This window comes from Gadus chalcogrammus, chromosome 7 (genome assembly GCF_026213295.1).
Source record: "Gadus chalcogrammus isolate NIFS_2021 chromosome 7, NIFS_Gcha_1.0, whole genome shotgun sequence".
NCBI lineage: Eukaryota > Metazoa > Chordata > Actinopteri > Gadiformes > Gadidae > Gadus > Gadus chalcogrammus.
Genome location: NC_079418.1, coordinates 32,108,291 through 32,135,114, shown reverse-complemented (window position 1 = coordinate 32,135,114; position 26,824 = coordinate 32,108,291). Strand labels below are relative to the sequence as shown.

Genomic DNA, 26,824 nt, shown 5'->3' with positions numbered 1-26,824 from the left:
TACAATATATTTTAAACTCTATATACTCAACTATATATATATTTTAACAGGATCAAGATAATCAACCCTATTAGATATAAATGCATGTTATTCTCCTGTCTCGTTGATTTCTGGATGGATTATGTATACGGTTAAGGGTTCAGCATGGGCTGTGTTCTTGAGACATTGGTAAGGGGGCGTTTCTTTAATCTTCCGATGTGGCGTGATGATGACTCACAGAAGGGAAGTTACTAACCACAGAAACGTCAGCATGTGGTTCAACTCTGATTGTTCTTTGCTTCATGAATAAATTGTCTTGACTTGTATTGCAAATGATCTCAGTCTTGCACTTCTTACAATCTCTGCACAATATACAATGTTATGAACAACGAAACACATGACTACATTAATACATTTAAGTAAGGAAGATTAGTTGGTATAGTGCAAACAATAAATAATTAAGATTGATCATTTGAAATGTTTAACAAGACATTTAAATTGAATAGGCCATGTTAATAATATTTTGAGTATTTTGTGACCATGAGCAACAATGTTAGCCTGAAATCCATACGAAAGTCATGCTAAATGGTCAATGTTCAGATGACTTAATGCAGAAGGGTCAATACTACGTCAATAGTATGATGTAGCAGGCCTTTTCCTCTTCTTTCCTGAGCTTTAGCATACTGCATTCTTAGGTCACACAGCACGCACTACTACACAACATTTGACCATTATCAATTTAGCAGTGACTGTTGCAACAGAGTCAAGAAAACACCAGGTGCTACCTCATTTTAAGTGTCTGGTCTGGTATGTTGATCCAGTATATAGTAAGATAGTCCCGTTAGTCCTTCATGGTCTCGTTGCCAGCTTCGTTGCTCTTACCATGTCCCACACAAATCCACCAAAGGAGGAGAATAATCATCTGCAACAGCAGTGATTCAAAATGAACACTGAAGGTTTGATAGGCCAACGCTGGAATAGTTAAGTAAGGTTACTAAAAATGTAAGAAGAATGTCAACTATGGTCATGTGTTCTATGAATAAAGAGGACATTGTTGTTATTAATGAAAGTGTGTGTGTCCGTTTATGGTTATGGACAGAAGAGCACCTGACAGGAGAGGAAACATCCTTGTTGAAAAGAGTAAGTATAGAAAACTAGTTCAACTACATTTGCATTAGGACATTTAGCAGACGCTTTTATCCAGAGCGACTAACAATAAGACCATTCATCAGAAGAAAGAGAATCAACAATACATACCCATTTCTTTAGCCCTTTAATCCCAGTGAGTTCATCCCAGTCAGAGTCTCAGGGCTTCAGAGGCCGGCCCGCCCCGGGCAGAACCCATCCTCCTGCATGTTGGGTATGAATCTCTCTCTGTACCGCAGAACTCTTCGACCAGGACTCATCCCGGTCCCTCTCTCCAGGGGCCCCAGCCCGCGAGGCCCCCAGCCCTGGCTGAGGTTCAGCCCCTACCACACCCCCCCTCCCTCCAGGGGGCCCCTGACCCCCATCAAGGGAAGCGGCTCAGGGCCGGAGCTGGTAGACTGGACCACCTCTGAACTCCTAGTGACCGAGAGTGACCGAGAGTGACCGAGAGTAACCGGGAGTGACCGAGAGTGACCGAGAGTAACCAAGAGTGACCGAGAGTGACCGGGAGTGACCGAGAGTGACCGAGAGTAACCGAGAGTGACCGGGAGTGACCGAGAGTGACCGAGAGTGACCGAGAGTAACCGAGAGTGACCGGGAGTGACCGAGAGTGATGCTTAATGTGATTTTGTATTTCGTCTGTGTTCTTGATCAAATTAAGAACTATCTTAGCTTCCCAGTCTTCCAAACAAAGAGAAGACTGGCAAGACTCTTAAAGTGTTTTTTGAAACACATTTTCATTGTTTTTGGTCACAATATGAATAATAAAGACAATCACGTTAAAGTGAGCTTGTGTGAATCTGTATTCCTAACGTGTTGGTAAATATTAGGTGATAGGTCATATCAACGTCATTGCTGTGCACAGCAAACCGTTGGTTATACCAACGGTTTCTTGCATAATGGGTAGAAATATGCAATACTAAGCTATAAATTGTGAAATAAGGTATGAATGTGCACCACTAGAATTCAATGTATTCCAAAGAAAATATCCTAATTTCGCTTTACCTGAATTACTACATTTGAAAATGTTGCACGTTTCTCGAATAAAGAAACATAACTTACAATTTATTTCATTGAAACTGCTCATAGGCAGATCATCTGGAAATTACAGTTTTCCAGTAATGTCCAGTTTGAATTAAATTCAAATGAAATTTGTCCTGAAATTCATACTTAAAGCAAAGTAGACTGTCTAGGGTTGATGTCAGAGAGAAAATACAGTCAGCCAAACGCTGTCTACTGGCTCCACCTCGTGGAGAGAGATGGTACTGACGCTGATTGTTATCATTGTTTTGCTGCTATAGCTAAATATAGCTATAACAGCGATACTATAACACAATATAATATCGCTCTCGCCCCCTCTCTGTCTATTTCTCTCAAGCCTCCACACAGACAAACATGCATCAGCGCACACACACACACAGACACACACAGACACACACACACACACACACACACACACACACACACACACACACACACACACACACACACACACACACACACACACACACACACACACACACACACACACACACACACACACACACACACACCATTACACACTGATGAAAACGCATCACAGCACAAATATTACTCCTTGTAATTATTATTATTATAAAGCCTGCATAATTATTTAGCAATGATATTATTTCATTTATGTATGATATAGGCTATTTATATAACAAGTCATAGTGCCGTTGCTCCCCTCCGGTTTTGACTGCTCTTCCTCGCATGTCTCTCTCTTGTTCCTCTGCGTCCCGCTCCGAGCTCATCAGAGCCTCTTGGCGGCTCTCTGAGAGCGAGTCTCTGAGCCATGGACATGGCTCTGAGCGAGTCTCTGAGCTCCGGAGGTGACGGCTGACATGTTGCCTCCTCGGAGTTTCGGCGCGTCTCGGAGACGAGCGATCCATCCCGCGATGATCCGCTCCAGCTGGGGGCCTCGCTGATCTCCATAACTCGAGTCCTATCCACCGCCTTCCTTCCTCCCTTCCTCCCTGCTGCGTGCGGGATGAGGCGCGCCCGCACCTGGCCGGAGGGTTTGATGTGTTTCATACGTCCGTCCCTGGAGCGGGAGACGATGACCACCGCTACGGAGATCAAACTATAAACACGCAGATAATATAGGACCAACCTTATTGTGCAGCCAAAGATACATGCTCTGTTTATCTTTAATCTAATACTATCTCATTATTTCTCCTATGAAACAAATGTCCCATCTGGATTTAATAAAAACACTTTTGTCTCTTATCTCAAAGCTCAATTAAGAATGAGTAGAAAGACGAATCCTGGCCGTGCTTTTCATTTAAGGGCTCCCCTTCGCAGGTGTTGGGTCGTTTCAGCCTGGCCGTGGAAGGCCTATAAAAAGGTATCTTTATTTAACACACACACACACACACACACGCACGCACGCACGCACGCACGCACGCACGCACGCACGCACGCACGTACGCACACACACACACACACACACACACACACACACACACACACACACACACACACACACACACACACACACACACACACACACACACACAATAATAATAATAATAATAATAATAATGTAATTATTTCAGTCTATCTATGCTACTTCTGATGACATGTTTCAATCTAACAACATGGATGGATGGTTATGAATGGTTTCTTCTCTACATAATGGACAACACCATTTAAGGTTTTATGATTTTGTAGATAAATTAAAGACTAAACATTGCCACTTTGCCATTTCCGCTTAAGCAAGACAGACCAAAGGTTTACCATGGGTAAAACATGTAGGCGTGGCTGATTACCATTCTGCCCACTTGCTACACTTACTCACTTTCACTTCAGTCATAGGCCCGATACGACCATGCCACAGAACATCGAATTTGGATTCGGAATGGAGTTGCTTTTTTTATTAATTCCAGCCTTATTTACCGGTAAGTGTTGTAGCGTGGACTGTATTTGGAGTGAGAGCGTGTGGGCTGGTATCTATTTGAAAGGATCGTTTTTTAAACGACGCATTTATTGATCGAACCACACTTATAACGACTATTATGGTGTGTTCCTGAAACCTCGGACGCCAGCCTTCCTAGTCGGAAGTTGGGAAATCGGCAACTAAATAAAATTCTTGCTAAGCCTATTGAATAAATATTAGTAACTCCATATTGGAGGACAAATAAATAATTTTAAAATATTCCAGGTATTAAACGATACAGTTCAAAGAGGGGTTCAACCATTCAAAAGTCTTTGGATGCCGGGACGAAGCTTGACAGGGCTACTGTGACGTTTGTATGAAAAGTGAAGCAGGTCAGCGTACTTACTGACCTCTGCCTGTAGTTGAGTGAGAATTAGCCTCTCAAAGTCTTTCATGACCAGGGATGTTAAGGCCACAGGTAGTCATCATCACAGGTGGGTTTACTAGTCTATACCTACCTATTGTTTATATCCGATGGAATGTTGACACACCGATACGTAGACAGGTTTACAAAGATACTACTGAATCAAAATCTGAATCAGAATTGCTTTTATTACGTCTCTCATTACATCTTATTAAGTACACAAGGGTTAAACACTTAGGCTTGATTCCTCAACAGCCAAATAGCAGCAACAATACAAGATAAAGTTAATCATGATTAGTAGGCCTACAAATTAAAATCTGTAAAAAATAAGTAGCAGCATCGATCACAATGATAAATAATAATAAAATAAATAGTCAGTATTAATGAGAGAAACTTAAACAGTTTGAGTAAGTTAAATAATAAAAACATAGGTGTGTAAAGTGTAAGTGTGTTTTCGAGGTTATTACTAGTTATAATGTGGTCCTACTTATATAAAGTGACTATAGTGAATAGATGTGCTTATAAGGAAGTGTCACGTGATGGAGTTATCTGTACTGTGATCCCCTTGATTCGTACTGACTGTATGTGGTGGCACATAGAGGTGTCCGGTATAGAAGGTGATCAGGGCCTCCAGTCCGTTGACAGTAGAGGACGGTCAGCTCACCTCTGACAGCTCGCTTTTAGTTTTTTTTGTCAATCAACTTGTAATTTATTGACGGTTCCTCAATCGAACCGAAGGGGTTCCACTTAGGGACCATCAATAAAGTACAGTTTGAGTGACACAAAATCGTTGTTATTTACATTACCTTCATAGTGACTTGCTCATATTAGAGACAATCATCCCTCTTGCTCCACTTGCTGATTTGAGTCACTCTGTCACCACCTCTGCTAGTTTGGTATTCAATAAGTTCTGGTGGCCTCGTTTTCTGTTGATCAACAGTTCTGCAGGTGACTTCCTGTGAGCCAGTGGTGTGGCTCGGTAGTTAAAAAGGGCTAGATATTGTTTCCCGAGTCCATGTAAGGTTTGGGAATCTGTATGTTTTAGCAAATTCAGCGTTGGATCTACAGCTGAATTGAGGTCCAGTGTCTTGTTTGCCAGGCTCGTGAAGAAAGACTTGATGTGGGGCATCCCGTCAGAGGCTGGGGTGTCCCATTTACGCAATTTCTGGTTAAAGAGAAAAATAATCCATTAGCAGTACATAGTCCGTGCCATGAAGAGAGGAACAGGTATATTATCACTTTGTTCCCAATTTTTCTCCATGGCATGCGTGGTAAGTACAGTCAAGGGTTCCACAAATTAAAGCATTTGGTACGAGAGGACTTTCGCATTGTCTATTCTGCATTCCCGTCTGGTTATAGACCGATTCTTGAGGGTCAACTGTGAATGCTCCGGCATTATTGTCCCAACGCTGCAGAGAATAGCAGGTTGTCAAGTCTGTGGGAAAGTTCAACAAAGCCTACTGACTGCACAGAGGCAGAGTCACCGATCACCAGGTTTGAGGTGTGGCTCACACTGGATTTACTTGTTTGTGTCATGCCACCTGCCCCCTTGACGATATCCCCTCCTCTCTCCTCCAGGATGTCTCAAGAGAGATCTTGCCATTTCTCACCTCAATTATCAACTCCCCCCTCACTCCCCCCTCCGCCTCTCCTCAAAAAAACAACTCTTAATACCATTTTAACCTTAACCAACTTAATATCCATTATTTGTATGGGGCCTTTATTGACCATTTTAATTCTCCCCTCTCCTCTGTCAGTTGATCTGCCCATAAGGTGGGGTCTTCACCAATGATCGCAGTCTCTCTCACACATCGGCTGCCCTCGTTGGCGCTGCTCAGGTGGCTCTGTGGTGGGGGTGATGCAATCTGCTGCTGTCTGTCTGTGTCGCCTCTGACACTTTCCTTCCGCATTGCTGCTGGGTCATCGCAAGTAATAGTTTTGCTATGTTTTTGCCCCCCAGCTACGTTAGCATCTTGACGTCATAGCAGCCCGACACAGTGTAGCCTGCTAATAAATCCAAGAAAAATAAGAACGCGCAACTATAAACAAAGAGCAAACAATGTAGGACGTCCAAGAAGGACGGTAAACTTCTGCGCAACATTTTCTTCAATAAACGAAGCTTTCGCCGTTGTCCATGAATACCTTGCGGGTACCTTGTTTGTTTGTTATTATCCCCATGACACATGGTAAGCTAATAGTTTTAATTCTTGGTCAAGCCGTATAAAGGAGCCTCCATTATTAGGCTTTGCCAAGAATTCAAACTAGGCCTATTCATAATCAACCATCCTAATCTGTTTTAGCTTCATTAGAATTGTATTGAGCATGGCTGGCATTCTTTTCTTAGCCTTAATTAAAAATGCTTTCATTGTTTATTTGGTAGACCTATCGTTTAATGTCTGTCAGTGTCAGATCTCCATCTTTCTCTTCATTACCACGCGTTCATTCAGGTTAATTTCTTCAAGGATAAGATAGGATTGTACAAAGATTCATATTTTCTCTCTATATTCTTTGTTATCGATACACAATATGACACCCTTTCTCTTTCACCTACAGTTGGTGTTTTTGGTGACACGTGCAAAGTCACCCATCAGGGCAAAGAAACAACGTACAACATCTTAATCCCTAAGAGCAATCCAACGTGTGAATACATCTGGTATAATTCTGAGGTAAATTAAACATTTATTAGGATGGATTACTGGATTACTGAATGATTGTGATTGATATTAAAATGAGTATCGGAATATTTTATTCAATGAGTTTAATAGCCTACTGTTTTATTGACCTACTGTTTTTATATTATGTTGACATGACAATTATATTTTTAGTTATCATGGGGTTAATGTCTGAGAAACGTATCAGTTGGATTTTTTTCTGTTGCAGTTCTCCAAAGCATTGATTTATTGGCCATTTCTAGCAGCAAATTTGTACTTCAATTTGACATGGAGTGACATACAGGCCAACGCCATTTTGAATACTGGGATGCTACAGTATAGTGTTCTTATGGCGCGTTTCCACTGGCGGTAGCTGTTTGGTTCGGTATGAATAGGCGCGGTACGGTTCATGTTTCTACCGCCAAAAGTGGGCGGGGTCCGGACTGAGCCGTACTTATCTCTCAGTGCTCCTCCGTTGGGGTACCAAGACGTCTGAAAGGGTGCCAACAAGTTCCAGCTACACACGCCGTCCGTTGATTGGTCGACCGAATCGTCACTTCTGTGCGACACAGGGTTAATAACAAACAAACGCATTACCCGCGAGGTATTTCAGAGGGGTGTTCCACGAACGGAGGTTTAACAAACACTGAGTTAACGCTGAACTCTAGGTTGATTGACCCTGTGCCGACCAACCCAGAGTTTTCGGTTCCACAGCAGCGGTTATGCATTAGTTCAATCAACTCGGGGTTGGTTAACACAGGGTTGTGCGCGTCCACGCCAAACCTAAAAAGACGTGATGTATCGATCATGGAAACCCTGATCGAAATGGCGAAACGGGCCGCTTATTTCAATGAAATGGAACTTCAGGTTCTCCTGGAGAGCTATGACGAGGAGAAGGACATTATCACAAGAAAAGGGAACGCTAAAGCCTCTGGAACCCGGAGAACCAAAGCCTGGCAGCGGATCGCTGACCGCGTAAATGCGTTAGTTACACGTCAAAAGCATGATCGTTAATATTCGAGCCATGAATATATAAATATCCCAGTTAAGCACACAACCCCTTTCTTCTAAGAAAATATGTACTCCGATGGCTTCCAAGCAGTCAACGGATCAAGTATAAAAATGAAGTATAAAAAACATATATAACTGGTAAGCTTTTCCCACCATCGTATTGGTATGAATTTAAATAAGCAATTTTTTTAAGCCAATAGTGAAAAGGCCGACAGTCGGCAGACTGGATCTGGCCCTCAAATTGTCTTGACCCCGGTGGAGGAGCTGTTAATAAACATAAATTCAGGGCGCCCTGGCATGGAGGGGGTACCTGGAGGTACCTACCTCCTCAGAGAGTCAGGGGCCATACCCCACTGGTTGAATGTAGGTTTTGGTGTTTTCTTGTATCTTAGATTTTTTTTGCGTTCGAAATAACACATGCAAACCATGTGCTTGCCACAGCGCATACTATTCCAAATGTTAATTTTTTTGGTAACCTAAAAGTGACAATTCATCAACTTCACAGATCAAGATGGATTAGTGCGTGTAACGATCAAACATTCTCCAGTGGATGCAAGTCCGTTAGGACTATTTTATACTTTGTGTTGTAAGTGCCTCTCGGCATAGTACTCAGACAATATTGCTCTTTGTATGATAGGAGGCCGATACAAATCTTGGATCGGTCATCTGAAAGGACTGAGATGTGCTCAGCATCTCCAACATTATAGCCTAGATAAAACGACCATTTGCAAAAAACGGAGGGCTACGCAAAGTCTGGAGTGAACTGAGGCCAGGTCCTCGATTGGTAGTGTTGGCTATGTAAGGCTTTTTAAATATATTAAAGATTTGCGCGAGAATATATAGGCCTATTTCTCCACTCCAGCAAAAAGTCATTTGATATGCCAAGATGTCGAGCCGTGGTCTTATCAATCGCTCCCGGTGGATTGCATGTATAATTTGCGCTCTGATATCAGCAGTTCTCTCATCAAAAGGGCATGCCATTGTGAACACATGAAATCTGCGGTGAACGCGGGTTGAAATACCCAAAACCGGGTTATGTTTCAAACTTAACCTGCGCAAAACCTGGTCCGACCAGGTTTGATTCAGAGCATATGTTTCTATAGCAACTAACATACCGTGATCCTTTTGGAACGGAAAACCTAGGGTTACCGCAAACCCTGGGTTAACTTACCCGGTTATGTGATAAAACCGGCTTTGTGGAACACCCCACTGGACAACGGCGAAAACTTTGTTTATTGAAAATGTTGTGCAAAAGTTTGCCTTCCTTCTTGGCAGGATACACCGTGTCGGGCTGCTATGAGGTCACGATGCTTACGTAGCTAGTGCGGCTATCGCTATATGACTTAAACCCCGCCCTAGCATAAGGGTACTGTCGGCGATGGAAACGCAAGCCTTAACTGAGCTGGGCCAAACCACACCTTCACTACCGGGCCAAGGCGTGCTGGGCCTAGGGGCACCCGCCGGTGGAAACGTGCCATATTAGATGATTTGGCAAAAGACAACTTAATACTTTGGAGAAAAAAATTGATGTTTTTGTGATGTGTTTAGTTAAACTTTTAGGTAAATTAAGGGGTACAGTATTCCCATAACTAATCCTCTTAATCCACAACATTTTGAAGGCATGAAACAATTACAATGCTGTCAATCATGTCTAAAAGTCCTACACATTCCTCCTGTATGCTTGAACTACAGGGCATTATACTGGCAACTGATGAAGAACCCAATAAGGGAGGTATATCCTCATCTCACTCCTCTCTCACTTTGCTTGGATGCCGGAAGAACGTTTGTGTTGAAACTATTTGCCATCCGAAGGTAAGAGAACCTCAGTACTTGAACTCCATTCAGATAGGAAGCACTGTGCATTGTTGTCATCTCTGAATATTTCCGACACAATCTCCGCACAGTGTTTGAATATGGATGCACCAGTTCTGATACAAAACTTTAAGTGAGTCTGATTTCCAAACATTGGCATCATATCCTCACAATATAGCCACTATATCAGGATTATTCCTTGTTTCATGAGTAGCCTATTCCTTAAAATAAGAAATAGATTTGTGATATTGCTACTTCTGTGTAACCATGGACCAACCTGGTCCTCCGAGCTCACATAAGGTTTCTCTCTGCAGGTTTAGCGGGCCTATAGTTGAAAAGTAGGATGTAAGGCTATGTTATCACAAGTAATATAAATGTTGAGCATCGCTATTGTTACATTCTGGTCCAACACAAGACTTGACAATTAACCACTTCCACCCAAGCAATTTGTTTATTTATTATCTCCTCAAACAAAAGGTCAATCATTAATAGCCCCTTTAATATAAGGGCCAGTCTGATACCCAATCTTTGGCTTGGTGACTGGTTAACACCTGGGAGAATATTGATCTATATTCTGTGTTACGTCCAAGTGAAAGCAGCAAACATAATGTTACCTTTGCAATTGCAATATTAAATAAAGAGGTTTTGACGTCAGCTAGAAGCCATCAATGCTACTATACCTGTTTTACAACTTCCAAACTGCAACGCTACCAAATGGAAGATACATCTGTGAAACGCATCAACCCATCAGCCTCACCTCGGGCTCCAAGTCTTGTGCTCGGAGACGCCTTCACTTTATTTGGCAGGGCCTTTTATCCACAAAGTCCTTTAAGAGTTGACTTGAAGAGTTTACTTCCTGTAAATCACTGTTCTTTTTCTCCTCTCATTGTAGCACTACGATCCAATCTGCTGCCTTAGTGAGTTTATTTTTATACTTCATTATTATTAACGAGAAACGTAAATATTTATTTTGAATCTATGTATTTTTGCTTAAAATATTATTTCAATGTCAACATTATTTCGATGTAAAACAAAATTATATTTTCTGAAAACAATTTCCTGTTAATCTGATGTGTTGATGGAACCAATATTTTGGGGATAAAATTAGTATAGAGTTGAATTATTTCAATGGATGGTTTTAAGTTTTAGTTAATGTTTACTTTGCATGTTTATTTCAACAGCTGACTGCACTGCTGTACAACAACCTCAAGGTAGGGATGCATTACTTTCACTAACTCCACAAATGGCAACATGCAAACCTATTGTCTTCTGTCTTAGTTATCTGGCAAATTATGAATGTCTACAATTAATACATAGAATCAGACTATGCCAAATGTGGTTGTTATTTGTTTATATTTTGAATGTTGGCCCTTTTTCTACTGAACTTTGGTTGTTCTTGTTGTTTGGTCATCTAATGTGCAACTGAAGTCTTTTGAGGGCGGTACAATTAACTTGAAATGTCAGTATTATACTTCTGCAGCCAACCACACCGACAAATCTGAAACTAATTGTTGGTCAGAAACTTTAATTCCATGAGCCAATGTTTTTATCCTGGATCCAATCGTTTGCTGTTTATTATTATTTTTCTCTACGGCGATCAAAGCAGTATCGTACATTTATAAACCCTGCATTCCAAAGTAAAACATAGATTTACTTTGTAAAATTAGAACAATCTGTATCGTTTGCCAAACTTAATCCAAGATATTCAACACCCTCTAAATTGAAATATAGTCAGCAATTTCACAGACATCATAAGGGTTCAACAGAGTTAAGCAACCCTGTTGGGGGAGGCTGAGTGTGTTAGCCATTAGTTTGTGGTCTTACTATGCATTGATTCAGATTCAGAGGCTTTGCCAATGACCCTTCAATGTATTTCTGCTTGTAGAACGCATTGACCCCACAACCAGCAGCCCCCCACCTCTGGCTGTATTCTGGACACCGGTGGTCACTGGAGTGATTAAGGGGGGGATTTTGGTGGTCATTTTGGTGGTCATTGGGGCGGTCTGCTGCAGAAAGAAAATAAACAGGTATTGCATACAACATTTTTCGATTACAGTCAAATGTCCTCATTGTCGCGGCCAGTAATTATGAACCATCTTCACCGAAATTAATCCATGTGCAATTCAGTAATGCACTGTGCTCTCTCTTTACTGTGAATCTAATGTGTGTTGTAAGCCTCCATCTATTCTTCTGGATGTTCAGTGTGGCTGTTTGAAACCCATATTATAAGGGGTCGAACAATATGATGGTGCTCTTGTGCATTGAAGGCTGAAGAGTTAACGTGAATAAGTGAGAGTGGACACATTAAATACTTCCAAAAAGTGTACCCATCAGTGGCGGAACATCTTTACACACAATAAATAATACTTCCTGCCAAGATTGTTTTCGGGATTTCATTTCACAGGTTTTCTTTTTTTAGATTTTGACTCCCACCATGATCAAATAGTACCTAAAATCATGGGTATATATAAACATAAATGTCGACTTCAACATTACCTTTAGAGATTGTTATACTAGCGGTTCGAGGACTCGCTGACTAAAGTATGTCTGGGCCGATGCCCTTTGGTGAGAAACCCATTTCGCCGATAGTGATTGGGCTAGCCCAGTGTCAATCGTGTCGCTGATCAACTGGTTTTATGGGCTGCTCAGACCAATATATAAAAATAAAAAGTAACAGGTTTTCTGCCAACTAAACTGTCTCTTTGTTAGTACCTTGTTTCACTGAATGTTTCTATTTCACTTTATGTATGAGGTGTACTGTATTCTGTTATGCTCAAAATCTCGAAAATAAATCTTATATAAAAACAAGAAAACACCAGATGCTTCCTCATTTTAAGTGTCTGGTCTGGTATGTTGATCCAGTATATAGTAAGATAGTCCCGTTAGTCCTTCATGGCCTCGTTGCCAGTTTCGTTGCCTTACCATGTCCCACACAAATCCACCAAAGTAGCAGATCTTTTGCATGTTTCACTGTGGGAGCCTGTTGGACTTTGCTTATAACTGCGGATCCAGTAATATATTTATCATAATCATCTGCAACAGCAGTGATTCAAAATGAACACTGCAGGTTTGATAGGCCAACGCTGGAATAGTTGAGTAAGGTTACTAAAAATGTAAGAAAAATGTAAACTATTGTCATGTTCTATGAATAAAGAGGACATTGTTGTTATTAATGAAAGTGTGTATGTCCGTTTATGGTTATGGACAGAAGAGCACCTGACAGGAGAAGAAACAGCCTTGTTGAAAAGAGTAAGTATAGAAAACTAGGTAATCTACATTTGGATTTAGGACATTTAGCAGACGCTTTAATCCAAAGTGACTAACAATTCATACGGTTAATCTACGTCACGTTTTCTGGAACGCCGCAATTTGCACGACCAATCTCGCCTAGTATGGACCGCCCACACCGCTCATCTGAATGTTAGAGAGAGACAGAGGTATCTGAAAAAAAAACAACGATTTTAGGCTCCTATCCTCATTTGTTACCCCCAGTTTTTTTTGGTCCATTAGTATCGGCCTCACACTTGCCTCAAATAAATGTTCATGACATATATATTTATTTAGTCCACAACCCCTCCCCATACAGTGGAGATATCTTGAAAGCGTTCAAGAGCACTGATGCCTACCAATATGCTGTGGCTGGATGGGTGAAGGACGCTAAAGTGTGGCACTGGGCCACAAATAATCTTTATCTGATAATGGCAAAATTAAGTACTATATATTTGTGACTTCTTGTGAACAATTTGTGGTGGGTTACTATCAATGATCGTTGAAATCAGTCATCAAAACGATAATTTCGCCGGGGACGCTTGGGACGAGTTTTCTTCAAGAATAATTTTGTACCCAAAACAAAACCAGATTTGAATCAGTATGGATTATTTTGGACAATGAATGAGGTATTAATACCAAGACTCTTTGGCTGGGACGTTGTCAACATTGGGTATATGGAGCAGAACATAGTGGGTCATATGTCAACGTTTTTTGCATGCATTTTATTCATTAGTAAGCTACATGGATATGCCATCTTTCAGAACCTTTCATTACCGGCACTAAAGAGAATAAAAGAGCGCATCCTCATTGTTTGATTGTGGTCGTAGGTGTTGTTGTTGGCGCTGAGTTACCACTGAAATCAGCGGGTCAGTGGGTGGGATCGGTCGTCAAGATAGCGGCGCACGTGAACCAAACGTATAAGACCATTCATCAGAAGAAAGAGAATCAACAATATATACCCATTTCTTTAGCCCTTTAATCCCAGTGAGTTCATCCCAGTCAGAGTCTCAGGGCTTCAGAGGCCGCCCGCCCCGGGCAGAACCCATCCTCCTGCATGTTGGGTATGAATCTCTCTCTGTACCGTAGAACTCTTCGACCAGGACTCATCCCGGTCTCTCTCTCCAGGGGCCCCCAGCCCGCGAGGCTCCCAAACCTGGCTGAGGTTCAGCCCCTACCACACCCCCCCTCCCTCCAGGGGGCCCCTGACCTCCGGGCCCCCGGCCCCCCCGGGGGTCTGGACCCAGCGAGGAAGCGGCTCAGGGCCGGAGCTGGTAGACTGGACCACCTCTGAACTCCTAGTGACCGAGAGTGACCGAGAGTGACCGAGAGTGACCAAGAGTGACCGATATTGACCTGGACACTTGGAGCCAACCGCTATCACAACCCCTACGTCCAGCCCCTACTGCTGCCAACTAACACTCACCCACTACCTCTACGACTACCTCTATGACTACCCACTACCACCACTGCTACCAACTACCACTACCCACTACCTCACCCTCTACCTCTACCCGCTACTACCACTCCCTCTACGACTACCCGCTGCCACCACAGTGTTCTACCCCTACCACTGCTCTACCCCTACCACTGCTCTACCCCTACCACTGCTCTACCCCTACCATTGCCCACTAACGCTATCCCACTACCACTACCCATACCCACTACCCACTAGTGGTAGAGGTAGTGGTAGTGGTAGCGGTAGTGGTAGCGGTAGAGGTAGCGGTAGTGGTAGTGGTAGAGGTAGTGGTAGTGGTAGTGGTAGTGGTAGAGGTAGAGGTAGTGGTAGCGGTAGTGGTAGCGGTAGAGGTAGCGGTAGAGGTAGTGGTAGTGGTAGAGGTAGCGGTAGAGGTAGTGGTAGTGGTAGAGGTAGTGGTAGTGGTAGAGGCAGTGGTAGAGGTAGAGGTAGTGGTAGTGGCAGTGGCAGTGGTAGAGGTAGTGGTAGTGGTAGAGGTAGTGGTAGTCGTAGAGGTAGTGGTAGAGGTAGTGGGAGAGTGTTAGTTGGTAGCAGTAGGGGCTGGATGTAGGGGTTGTGATAGCGATTGGCTCCAAGTGTCCAGGTCAATATCGGTCACTATCGGTCACTACCGGTCACTCTTCGTCACTCCATGTAGAGTTTACTTTGAAAACCAATGTGATTCGGTAACTGTGTAAAAAAAAAAGGGGGGAAATTTGGTCATTTTTTGAGGGAGAATTACCCAAGGAAATTGAATAAACCTCAAATTGTTATTACAGAGTTCACATACATTTGATTATTCCTTCATCAAAACAGTTTTTTTTCCTTTCATCACTTTAGTGGTTCAGAACTTTATTATTTAGGTCACATTGCCATCTATTGGCTAAGACATGCATAGTAACTAAGAAAATGAAAGTCACAGAATCCTGGACAGGACGTAAGAAAAATCATGGATTATATAATAATAATAATACTACATTTACAACAGTGTTGTCTATAACTTAGATAAAAAGGTTAGGTTATATTTATATATTCCTTAAGTCGAGCTAGAGTCCCTGCTTGTAAGCATGTAAGCATGGCTTATTTACCATTCCGCCCACTTCCTTGATCATGTTTCTCCTGACCCACCAAACCACAAAACGCGAGCTCCCTGAACTTGTGTCATTGTCAGAATAAACAGCGAGTTGAACATTTACCACTCTCCGAGTCATACCTAGCCCGAGACGACCATACCACGAAGGATCGAATTCGTCACCTTGAACTTGTCAGAATGGACCTTTTCTTAGGCGGGAGGAAACTTTTTTTATTTCTATCTGCCTTATTGACCGCCGGTAAGTGTTGTAGCGTGGTATATATTTGGAGTGAGAGCGTGTATTTATTTAAAATATAGTTTTGAAACAATGCATTTATTGTGCATGCGAGGTCTATGTGACTCGCATCAAATTCAAAATAACTTTATTTTTCCGTTATGAACTTCACATGTGGAGGAGCAGCAGTGTGTGTCCATACCAAACAGTGCATACAATAAACAAACACGCGAGAAATAAATAAATAATTAAAAAAAGATATTAACACGAGAGGATACAGTTCAAAGAGGGGTTCAGCCATTCAAAAGTCTTATGGATGCCGGGACAAAGCTTGACAGGGCTACTTGTCCTTACTATAGGGCCCCTGTGTCTGTGGCCTGATGTTAAGAGGCAATTAGGCCTACTGGCTGTGTAGATTGTGTGTGATGTCCAAGGTGATTTGTGTTGCTTTTTGCTTAGTCCTTTTGTCGTACTATATATTGATGAGTGATTCCTGCTGTTGTCCAATGATTTTGCTGCTCAGTTTGATGATTCTGTTTAGTGGGTTCCTATTGATGTTGGACAGTGCTCCAAACCAGGAAGTGATGTTAAAGGTGATTATGGATTCAATGAAACATCTGTCGAATTCCTATGAGAACGTATGGATGGACCTGGAGTTTGCAGAGTTTGCGAAGGAAGGAGAGACGTTAGGGGACCTTGGAGCGGATGGTATCACTATTTGTTTTTAAGTTGAGTTAGTGGTCGGTTGTTGTCCCAAGGCATCTATATGTGTCTACCCTCTCTATCGGCTGGGGCCTTACGGTAGTCTATTATTAGTTATTTTGTCTTGGTGATGCTGAGATCAAGGCAGTTCCGCCTGCACCAGTCTGAAAAGGTGGCCAGCTCAGACTGTAACTGGTCTGATGAGTTGGTGGAGTCCACGATGACAGGGTCGTCAGAATGCTTGATGTATGTAATGTCTGGGATTGTGCTTCTGCAGTCGTTGGTGTAGAACAGTAAGCTCCGTGCAGCATCGTAGTGTGGCGTCGTCTACCACTCTGTGACGTTTGTATGAAAACTGAAGCAGGTCAGTGTACACTTACTGACCTCTGCCTGTAGTTGTGTGAGAATTAGCCTCTCAAAGTCTTTCATGACCAGGCATGTTAAGGCCACAGGTCGGTAGTCATTATCACAGGTGGGTTTACTACTCTATACCTATAGGCCTACCTATTGTTTATATCCGATGGAATGTTGACACACCGATACGTAGACAGGTTTACAAAGATACTTCTGAATCAAAATCTGAATCAGAATTGCTTTTATTACATCCTTGCTTACATCTTATTGTAAGAGTTAAATTATTGGGCTTGATTCCTCAACAGCCAAATAGCAGCAACAATACAAGATAAAGTATATATTGGTAGGCCTACAAATTTAAATACGTAAAAAATAAGTCGCGGCATCGATAAATAATAATAAAATAAATAGTCAGTAGTATTAATAAGGGAAACCTAAACAGTTTGAGTAAGTTAAATAATAAAAACATAGGTGTAGCAAAGTGTAAGTGTGTTCTCGAGGTTATTACTAGTTAATGTGGTCCTACTTATATCATTATGGCTGTGTTTGACAGGAATGACTATGTGTATATATATATATATATATATATATATATATATATATATATATATATATATATATATAAAGTGACTATAGTGAATAGGTGTGCTGCTTATAAGGAAGTGTCATGTGATGGAGTTATCTGTACTGTGATCCCCTTGATTCGCAGTCTGTATGCGGTGGCACATAGAGAAGGTGTCCGGTATAGAAGGTGATCAGGGCCTCCAGTCCGGAACCAGCGGCTTCGTTGACAGTAGAGGACGGTCAGCTGACGGCTCGCTCTTAGTTTTTCTCTCCCTCAACTTCTAATTTATTGACGGTTCCGAAGTGGAACCAAGGGGTTCCAAGGGGTTCCACTTAGGTACCGTCAATAAATTACAGTTTGAGTGACACAAAATCGTTGTAATTTACATTGTGTGTGACTTGCTCATATTAGAGACAATCATCCCTCTTGCTCCACTTGCTGATTTGAGTAACTCTGTCACCACCAGTTTGGTGTTTAATAAGTTCTGGTGGCCCCGTTTTCTGTTGATCAACAGTTCTGCAGGTGACTTCCTGTGAGCCAGTGGTGTGGCTCACAGGAAGGGCTAGATATGGTTTCTCGAGTCCATATGAGGTTTAGGAATCTGTTTGTTTTAGCAAATTCAGCTTAGGATCTACAGCTAAATTGAGGTCCAGTGTCTTGTTTGCCAGGCTCGTAAAGAAAGACTTGGTGTGGGGAATCACGGCAGAGGCTTTGGTGTCCTTCAGTTACGCAATTTCCGGTCCGTGCCATGAATAGAGGATGAGGTATATTAGCACCCTGTTCCAAATTTTACTCTATGGCATGCGTGGTAAGCGCACTCTAGGGTTCCACAAATTAAAGCATTTGGTACGAGAGGACATTAGCATTGTCTATTCTGCGTTCCCGTCTGGTTATAGGCCGATTCTTGAGGGTCAACTGTGAATGCTCCGGCATAATGTTGCAGAGAGTAGCAGGTTGTCAAGTCTGTGGGAAAGTTCAACGAAGCCCACTGACTGCACAGAGGCTGAGTCACCGATCACCAGTTTTGAGGTGTGGCTCACATCTGGATTTCCTTCCTCTGTGTCCAGCACTCTCTGATGTACACCCGGATGTTTCCTCTGCAGGTGGCTTTCTTTGTGATTTGTTTGGCCACGACTGTCAGTGATGTTTACTTTGAGTTATTCTAGATGCTTATGAAAGTATCATACATGTCTTTCAAAGTTGTGTCATGGACGAAAACAACAACCCACAGAATGCTCCCCAACATCTTTCTACTGTTTACCACATGCTTGACAATCGATTACTGCCAAGTGTTGTTTTTTGTCAATTATGACAGCCAAATACTTAACTCTATGAATGGCCTCCGAATGCTTCCGTTCAGCCTGACTAAAAACATGAGTTATTGTGGTTCTTTTTTTGTGATTCTTGGCCAAGCCTTATAAAGGAGCATCCTTTTATTAGGCTTTGCCAAGAATTCAAACTAGGCCAATTCATAATCAACCTCCTAATATGTATTGGCTTCATTAGAATTGTTTTGAGCCTGGCTGTCTTTTTTTTTTCTTAGCCTTATTTAAAAAAATGCTTTCATTGTTTATTTGGTAGGCCTATCGTTTAATGTCTGTCAGTGTCAGATCTACATCTTTCTCTTCATTACCACGTGTTCATTCAGGTTAATTTCTTCAAGGATAAGATAAAATAATGATTGTACAAAGGTTCATATTGATGTCCCTATATTCTTTGTTATAGATATAGTTAGACACCCTTTCTCTTTCATCTACAGTTGGCGTATTTGGTGACCCGTGCAAAGTCACCCATCAGGGCAAAGCAACGACGTACAACATCTTAAACCCTACCGGCAATGCAGAGTGTGAATACAGCTGGGCTGATTCTTATGTAAGTTAAACATTTATTATGGTGGATTACTGGATTACTGAATGATTGTGATTGATATAAAAATGAGCAGCTGAATATTTTATTCAATGAGTTTAATAGCCTACTGTTTTAGTGGCATTATGTTGCACATTAGGGTTATGTTGCACTTCTCCAAAGCATTGATTTATTGGCCATTTCTAGCAGCAACGTTGTACTTCAATTTGACACGGAGTGACATACAGGCCGACGCCATTTTCAATTCTGGGATGGCTACAGTATAGTGTTCTTATGGCACGTTTCCACCGGCGGGTTCGGTTCAGTATGAATAGGTGCGGTACGGTTCGCGTTTCCACCGCCAAATGTGGGCGGGGTCCGGACTAAGCAGTGATTAGCCATATTTATCTCACAGTCCTCCTCCGTTGGGGTACCAAGAAGGTGGAAAGGAAACGATGGAAACGCGCCGTATTAGATGATTTGGCAAAGGACCACGCAATACTTTGGAGAACAAATAAGATGTTTTTGTGATGTGTTTAGTTTAACTTTTAGGTAAATTAAGGTGTATCAATGTGTGTGTCAATCATGTCTAAAAGTCCTACACGTTCCTCCTGTACGCTTGAACTACAGGGCACTGTACTGGCAACTGACGGAGATCCCAATAATGGAAATATATCCTCATCTGACTCCTTCCTCACGTTGCCTGGATGCCTGAAGAAAGTTTGTGTTACAATTGTTTGCCATCCGAAGGTAAGAGAACCTCAGTACTTGAACTCCATTCAGATAGGAAGCCCTGTGCATTGTTGTCATCTCTGAATATTTTCTGTAGCTGGAACTGACCCAATCTCCGCACAGTGTTTAAATATGTCAGTTCTGAACCTTTCGTGAGTCTGATTTCCAAACATTGGCATCATATCTTCACAACATAGCCACTATATCAGGATTATTCCTTGTTTCATGAGTAGCCTATTCATTAAAATAAGAAATAGTTTTGTGATATTGCTACTCCTGTATAACCATGGACCAACCTGGTCCTCCGAGCTCACATAAGGTTTCTCTCTTCAGGTTGAGCGGGCCTATAGTTGAAAAGTAGGATGTAAGGCTATGTTACCGCAAGTAAAATAAATGTTGAACATCGCTATTGTTACATTCTGGTCCAAAAGATGACTTGACACTTAACCACTTCCACACAAGCATTTTGTTATTTATTATCTCCTCAAACAAAAGGTCAATCATTAATAGCCCCTTGAATATAAGGGCCAGTCGGATGCCCAATCTTTGGCTTGGTGACTGGTTAACACCCGTTTTGTCCGAGTGAAAGCAGGAACAAGAAATGTTTCTTTTGCAATTGCAATACTTAAAGAGCCCATGCCATTAAAATCACATTTTTCCTATTGTTTGTTAAATAACATAGGTCTTAATAAGTTTGTGAGCTGTGGTAAATTTGAAATCTATGCAGTTTGTCTGCTGAATGCAATAGGCAATGAAAGGAAAAAGGCTGAAGAAATTAGCCGATCTGGATAAGGTGACACTGTGACGTAGCGTTGTCAAATTATTATACATGGCCCTGCCCACTTGGTTGGTTCGTAACCACCCACAAGAATTCTGAAGGAGTCGTGATTGAGCTTGTGATAAATGCTAATACGTGTACGGTAGTTGCTTAGTTCGTAGTAACAGGCTACTTACAGAATTTTGAATGCAATGGCAGAACGACATCGAAGTACATGAACTGCGACATGCTGCCTGCCGCCGGTTGCCGCGAGGCACCACCGCCACGAAGCACCACCGCCCAGCAGCGGGCAGCAGGTGGCAGGCAGTGCGCGGTTCTGTCTACTACAGATTGATGTGGAAGTGGAAGAACCAGAGACGTCGGAGAACCCGACGAAGTCCTTTGTGATTCATTATATCGTCTGGACGTGCACACAGCTTTTGGCCGTGATAATATGTATTATTTGATATAGATATCTCTGTATTATATGATATTATTTAGATATAGAGCTCCAGGACTGTAACGCAAGTGTTGTACACTTCCTTTTTATTTGGATAACCGTTCTGCTGTTGGTGTGATGGCGCATAACACGTCGGACTCTCGTCTCTGGTATACTACGAGACTCGTAGGGGGGGTTATCTCAGCCATGGTTGAGAATGAATTGGGGGAAAGGAACTTTGGCTTTGACTCCCTGAAGTAGGCATGAACCACGACATGGAGGAGAAAGGGATTGTTGACCATGGTCGTCTCCCGCCGGAGCCTCGCTGCCGATGGACGCCTCGCTGTCGATGGACCACCGCCTCGGCTTCAGGAGGCGGTGATTAGCGCTGACCGCTGCCGAGGCGGCGGGAAGCAGGGCTCAAGCGGGATACATTCGCGGCCAACATCCCCTTCTCCTCCATGTCGTGGTTCATGTACTTCAGGGAGTCAAAGCCAAAGTTCCTTTCCCCCAATTTATTCTCAACCATGGCTGAGATAACCCCCACTACGAGTCTCGTTGTAGAAATACCAGAGACGAGAGTCCGACGTGTTATGCGCCATCACACCAACAGCAGAACGGTTATCCAAATAACAAGGAAGTGTACAACACTTGCGTTACAGTCCTGGGGCTCTACATCTAAATAATATCATATAATACATAGATATCTATATCAAATAATACATATTATCACGGCCAAAAGCTGTGTGCACCTCCAGACGATATAATGAATCACAAAGGACTTCGTCGGGTTCTCCGACGTCTCTGGTTCTTCCACTTCCACATCAATCTGAAGAAGACGCGGTCGTTTGAGATTCATAATAGCCTATCGTCTGGAGGCTCACACAGCTTTTGGCCGTGATAATATATATTATATGATATAGATATCTATGTATAATATGGGTTTCTAAGAGCCATTGCGATACATCCACCGTAAACAGAGCGCATGGTACCGTGGCTACAAGCTGCTCAGGGCCAGGTGATAATATATATTATATATTATATGATATAGATATCTATGGATAATATGGGTTTCTAAGAGCCATTGCGATACATCCACCGTAAACAGAGCGCATGGTACCGTGGCTACAAGCTGCTCAGGGCCAGGTGATAATATATATTATATATTATATTATATTAGATAGATATCTATGTATATTATGGGTTTCTACGAGCCATTGCGATACATCCACCGTAAACAGAGCGCATGGTACTGTGGCTACAAGCTGCTCAGGGCCACACCCCCACACCCCTCCTTGACCTGCCTTGACACGCCCACCATAACCAGAGCGAATGGAACTGTGGCTACAAGCTGCTCAGGGCCACACCCCCACCCCCCTCCTTGACCTGCCTTGACACGCCCACCGAAACAGCGCGTTTGGGGGAAGCTCAATGTGCGACTGGTTCGGAGTGGCTGTAACTCTGCACCACGGCTGAATTTCGGGGACGTCTTTGAATACTGTGTTTGTGGCCCACTAATATCTATATTAAAGCATCCATAAAATAGCATGGCATGGGATCTTTAATAAAGAGGTATTGACGTCAGCTAGAAGCCATCAATGCTATCGAATCGGTTCTACAACTTCCAAATTGCAACACTACCAAATGGAATATACATCTGTGAGTCAGTGGTCCCAGAAAGTGTTTTAAGAGTTGACTTGAAGAGTTTACTTCCTGTAAATCCCATGTTCCTTTTCTCCTCTCATTGTAGCACCACACAACCTGCTGCCCCAGTGAGTTTATTTTTATGTATTTGATATATATTATCAGCAATAAACATAAATATTTAATTTTGAATTCATGTATTTTTGCTTAAAATATTATTCCAATGTCAACATTATTTCAATGTAAAACAAAATTATATTTTCTCAAAATAATTTTCTGTAAATCTGATGTGTTGATGGAACCAATATCTTGGGGATAAAATTAGTATAGAGTTGAATTATATGAATGATTGGTTTAAAGTTTTAGTTAATGTTTACTTTGCATGTTTATTTCAACAGCTGACTGCCCTGCTGCACCAGAACCTCAAGGTAGGGATGCATTACTTTCACCAACTCCACAAATAGCAACATGCAAACCTATTGTCTTCTGTCTTAGTTATCTGGTAGATTACGAATGTCTACAATTAATATATAGAATTAGACTACGCCAAATGTGGTCGTTATTTATTTTAATTTTAAATGTTTTCTCTTTTTCTACTGAACTTTGGTTGTTCTTGTTGTTTGGTCATCTAATGTGAAGTCTTTTGAGGGCGGTACAATTAATTTGACCTGTCAGTATTGTACTTTTACAGCTATACCCGCCTACAAATCTGAAACTAATTGTTGGTCAGAAACTTTCATTTCATGAGCAAATGTTTTCATTCTGGATCCAATTTTTTGCTTTGTATAGTATATAAACCATGAATTCCAAAGTAACACATAGATTTACCTCGTAAAATTAGAACAATCTTTAGTGTTTGCCGAACCTGAACCAAGATATTCAACACCCAAATCGGTAGATTAATTTGAAATATAGTCAGCAATTACACAGATGGTCATATGGGTTCAACAGAATTAAGCAAACCTGTTGGGGGAGGCTGAGGGTGTTAGCCATTAGTGTGTGGTCTAACTATGCGTTGATTCAGATTCAGAGGATTTGTCAATAACCCTTCAATGTATTTCTGCTTGTAGAACACATTGACCCCACAACCAGCAGCCCGGCTCTGGCTGTAGTCTGGACTCCAGAGGGCATTGCAGGGACTGTGGTCGGGACTGTCGTGGTCATTGTGGTGGTCATTGCGTTGGTCATTGCGGTGGTCATTGCGGTGGTCATTGCGTTTGAAAAGAAAAGAAAGAAAAAGGGGTATTGCAAACAACATTTTCGATCACAGTCAAATGTCCTCATTGTCGCAGCCAGTAATTAGGAACCATCTTCACCCAATTAATCCATGCGCAATTCAGTAATACACTGTTGGCTAAACATTATTTTCACCTAGATCGCTAAATTTTGTCGCTCTTTACTGTGAATCTAATGTGTGTGTTTGTAAGCCTACATCTATTCTTCTGGATGTTCAGTGTGGCTGTATGAAACCCATATTATGAGGGCTCGAACAATATTATGGTGCTCTTGTGCATTGAAGACTCTTTAGCCTACAGTTGATTACTAATTGAATTAATTGAATATGGATTAAACACCCGATAGAGGCAAGGCCTACATAGTTTAGTGAAGTGTATGCACAGACCAAACGATAGAAAGATAATCAAGAGGTTGATGTGGTCTGACTGGTTACTGTTGATTTACTGTTGAAGTAGATAATGTTGATAATAAGGCTTTGCCACACAATGTCTTATGGATATCATAGTAAACTGTAATTTGAGATTATTGTGCGCCACAGAATTTTTTAATGAATTATTCCTTTAAAATAAGAGATATTTTTTCCTTTGAATTATACATTTTGATATGGTGGAAATATTTACATGCAGTTTATTTATGATGATGCCCTTTATTCACTTTCTAACAATACAGTTGGTTGGAGCGGTTCAAGGGAGCGTGTTCTTCAAACGAACCACAAAGCGGAAGGGGAGCAGATGGAAGACCAGAGGTTATAGCGATGCTCAGGGCCGTCGATAAGGGGTGAAAGGTGATGACGATTCTAGGGGCCCACAGCCCAGGGGGGGCCCACAAAAAAAAAAATATATATATTTTAATTTTTTATTTTACTACCAGCCCATAGTACTACCATAGCGCCCCCCCCCGTCAACAATTGCTCCCTCGTCAACAATTGCTCTTTCCACCCCCCCTGTCAACAATTGCTCCTTACACCCCCCCCCCCCCCCCCCCCCGTCAACAATTGCTCCTTCCAGCACCCCCCCCCCCCGTCAACAATTCAGCGCAGGGGGGCCCATCAGTAAATCTTGTCTAGGGGCCCAGGAATTGTAGCAACGGCCCTGGCGATGCTAGGCGTTTAGACACGTGACAAGGTCGAGTTCTATTGGCTGTGGAAGCTGGCAGACTCTTAATGCTGTACCAGAGTGTGCACTTTGGAGTGATTTTGGTCCAGTAACACAGAAACGGGATCATGTATAAATCTGAATATGCTGAATATTATAAATCTATAAAAATAGGAATATTATATTATTATATACTAGACAAAGTATTATTATTATTATTATTATTATGATGATGAGGCTGGTCAAGTGGAGTGAGTTAGAATGTTCAAATGATAACAATAATATAAACCCAGTCTAGAACTGTGATTGCTGATCAACATGGGAGGCATATGTAATGATATGGAAGCTGTGGAAGCTCTTCATGCTGCACCAGGGTGTGCACTTTGGAGTCCCGTGCATATGAATGAATATTATTATCAAATTGACTTTTGTAGTCGATACTCCTCTCTTTCTCTCACTCTCTCTCTTTCTCTCGAATATAGCATTTAATTTACGACTATGGACTTTAAAAAAAATCGATACAGTATCTATATGTTATACAAAAATTCTACAATATATTTTTAACTCTATACTCAACTATATATATATTTTAGCAGGATCAAGATAATTAACCCTATTAGATATAAATACATGTTATTCTCCTGTCTCTTTGATTTCTGGATGGATTATGTATACGGTTAAGGGTTCAGCATGGGCTGTGTTCTTGAGACATTGGCCAGGGGGCGTTTCTTTAATCTTCCGATGTGGCGTGATGATGACTCACAGAAGGGAATTTACTAACCACAGAAACGTCAGCATGCGGTTCAACTGATTGTTCTTTGCTTCATAAATAAATTGGCTTAACTTGTATTGCAAATAATCTCAGCCTTGCACTTCTTACAATCTCTGAATCCTGAAATTCATACTTAAAGCGAAGTTGACTGTCTAGGTTTGATGTCAGAGAGATAGTACAGTGAGCCAAACGATGTCTACCGCCGCCCCCTCGTGGAGAGAGATGATACTGACGCTGATTATTATCATTGTTTTGCTGTCATAGATAAATATAGCTATAACAGCGATACTATAACATAATATAATATCGCTCTCGCCCCCTCTTCTCTGTCTATTTCTCTCAAGCCTCCACACATACGCAGACAAACATGCATCAGCGCGCACACACACAAACACACACACACACACACACACACACACACACACACACACACACACACACACACACACACACACACACACACACACACACACACACACACACACACACACACACACACACACACACAATAGTAATGTAATAATGATGTAATTATTTCAGTCGATCTATGCTACTTCTGATGAGATGTTTCAATCTAACAACATTGGATCAATGGTTATGAATGGTTTCTTCTCCACATAATGGAAAACACCATTTAAGGTTTTATGATTTTGTAGATAAGTTAAAGACTAAACATTGCCACTTTGCCATTTCCGCTTAAGCCAAGAAAGACCGGGGGTTTACCTGGGTAAACAC

General features: G+C 41.9%; 1 protein-coding gene and 1 long non-coding RNA gene across 3 annotated transcripts; both read left to right on the top strand.

Moving 5' to 3' along the window:
* The first annotated feature begins 3,940 nt into the window (after positions 1–3,940).
* On the top strand, positions 3,941–12,974 carry LOC130386585 (uncharacterized). Of its 2 annotated transcripts, none has more exons than XR_008896136.1 (6): positions 3,941–4,043; positions 6,999–7,111; positions 9,800–9,919; positions 10,812–10,836; positions 11,101–11,130; positions 11,805–12,972. It is a non-coding gene; the product is annotated as an uncharacterized LOC130386585 (long non-coding RNA). The 2 variants fall into 2 exon arrangements; XR_008896137.1 differs by lacking the exon at positions 3,941–4,043 and adding an exon at positions 6,321–6,594 and having other exon boundaries at positions 11,805–12,974.
* Positions 12,975–15,705: 2,731 nt separating this feature from the next.
* LOC130386584 (uncharacterized) lies at positions 15,706–25,106 on the top strand. Its single transcript, XM_056595592.1, has 7 exons — positions 15,706–15,973; positions 19,330–19,442; positions 20,046–20,165; positions 23,094–23,115; positions 23,386–23,415; positions 24,058–24,229; positions 24,893–25,106. Exons 1-7 carry the CDS (start codon positions 15,913–15,915, stop codon positions 25,002–25,004), a joined length of 630 nt encoding a protein of 209 aa, XP_056451567.1. The 5' UTR covers positions 15,706–15,912; the 3' UTR covers positions 25,005–25,106.
* Positions 25,107–26,824: the final 1,718 nt, after the last annotated feature.

Coding starts and splice junctions, on each gene's coding strand:
- LOC130386584 (XM_056595592.1), top strand. CDS start 15,913: ATGGACCTTTTCTTAGGCGGGAGGAAACTTTTTTTATTTCTATCTGCC. Junction 23,116..23,385: donor CCACACAACCTGCTGCCCCA/GTGAGTTTATTT, acceptor TTATTTCAACAG/CTGACTGCCCTGCTGCACCA. Junction 23,416..24,057: donor TGCTGCACCAGAACCTCAAG/GTAGGGATGCAT, acceptor TTCTGCTTGTAG/AACACATTGACCCCACAACC.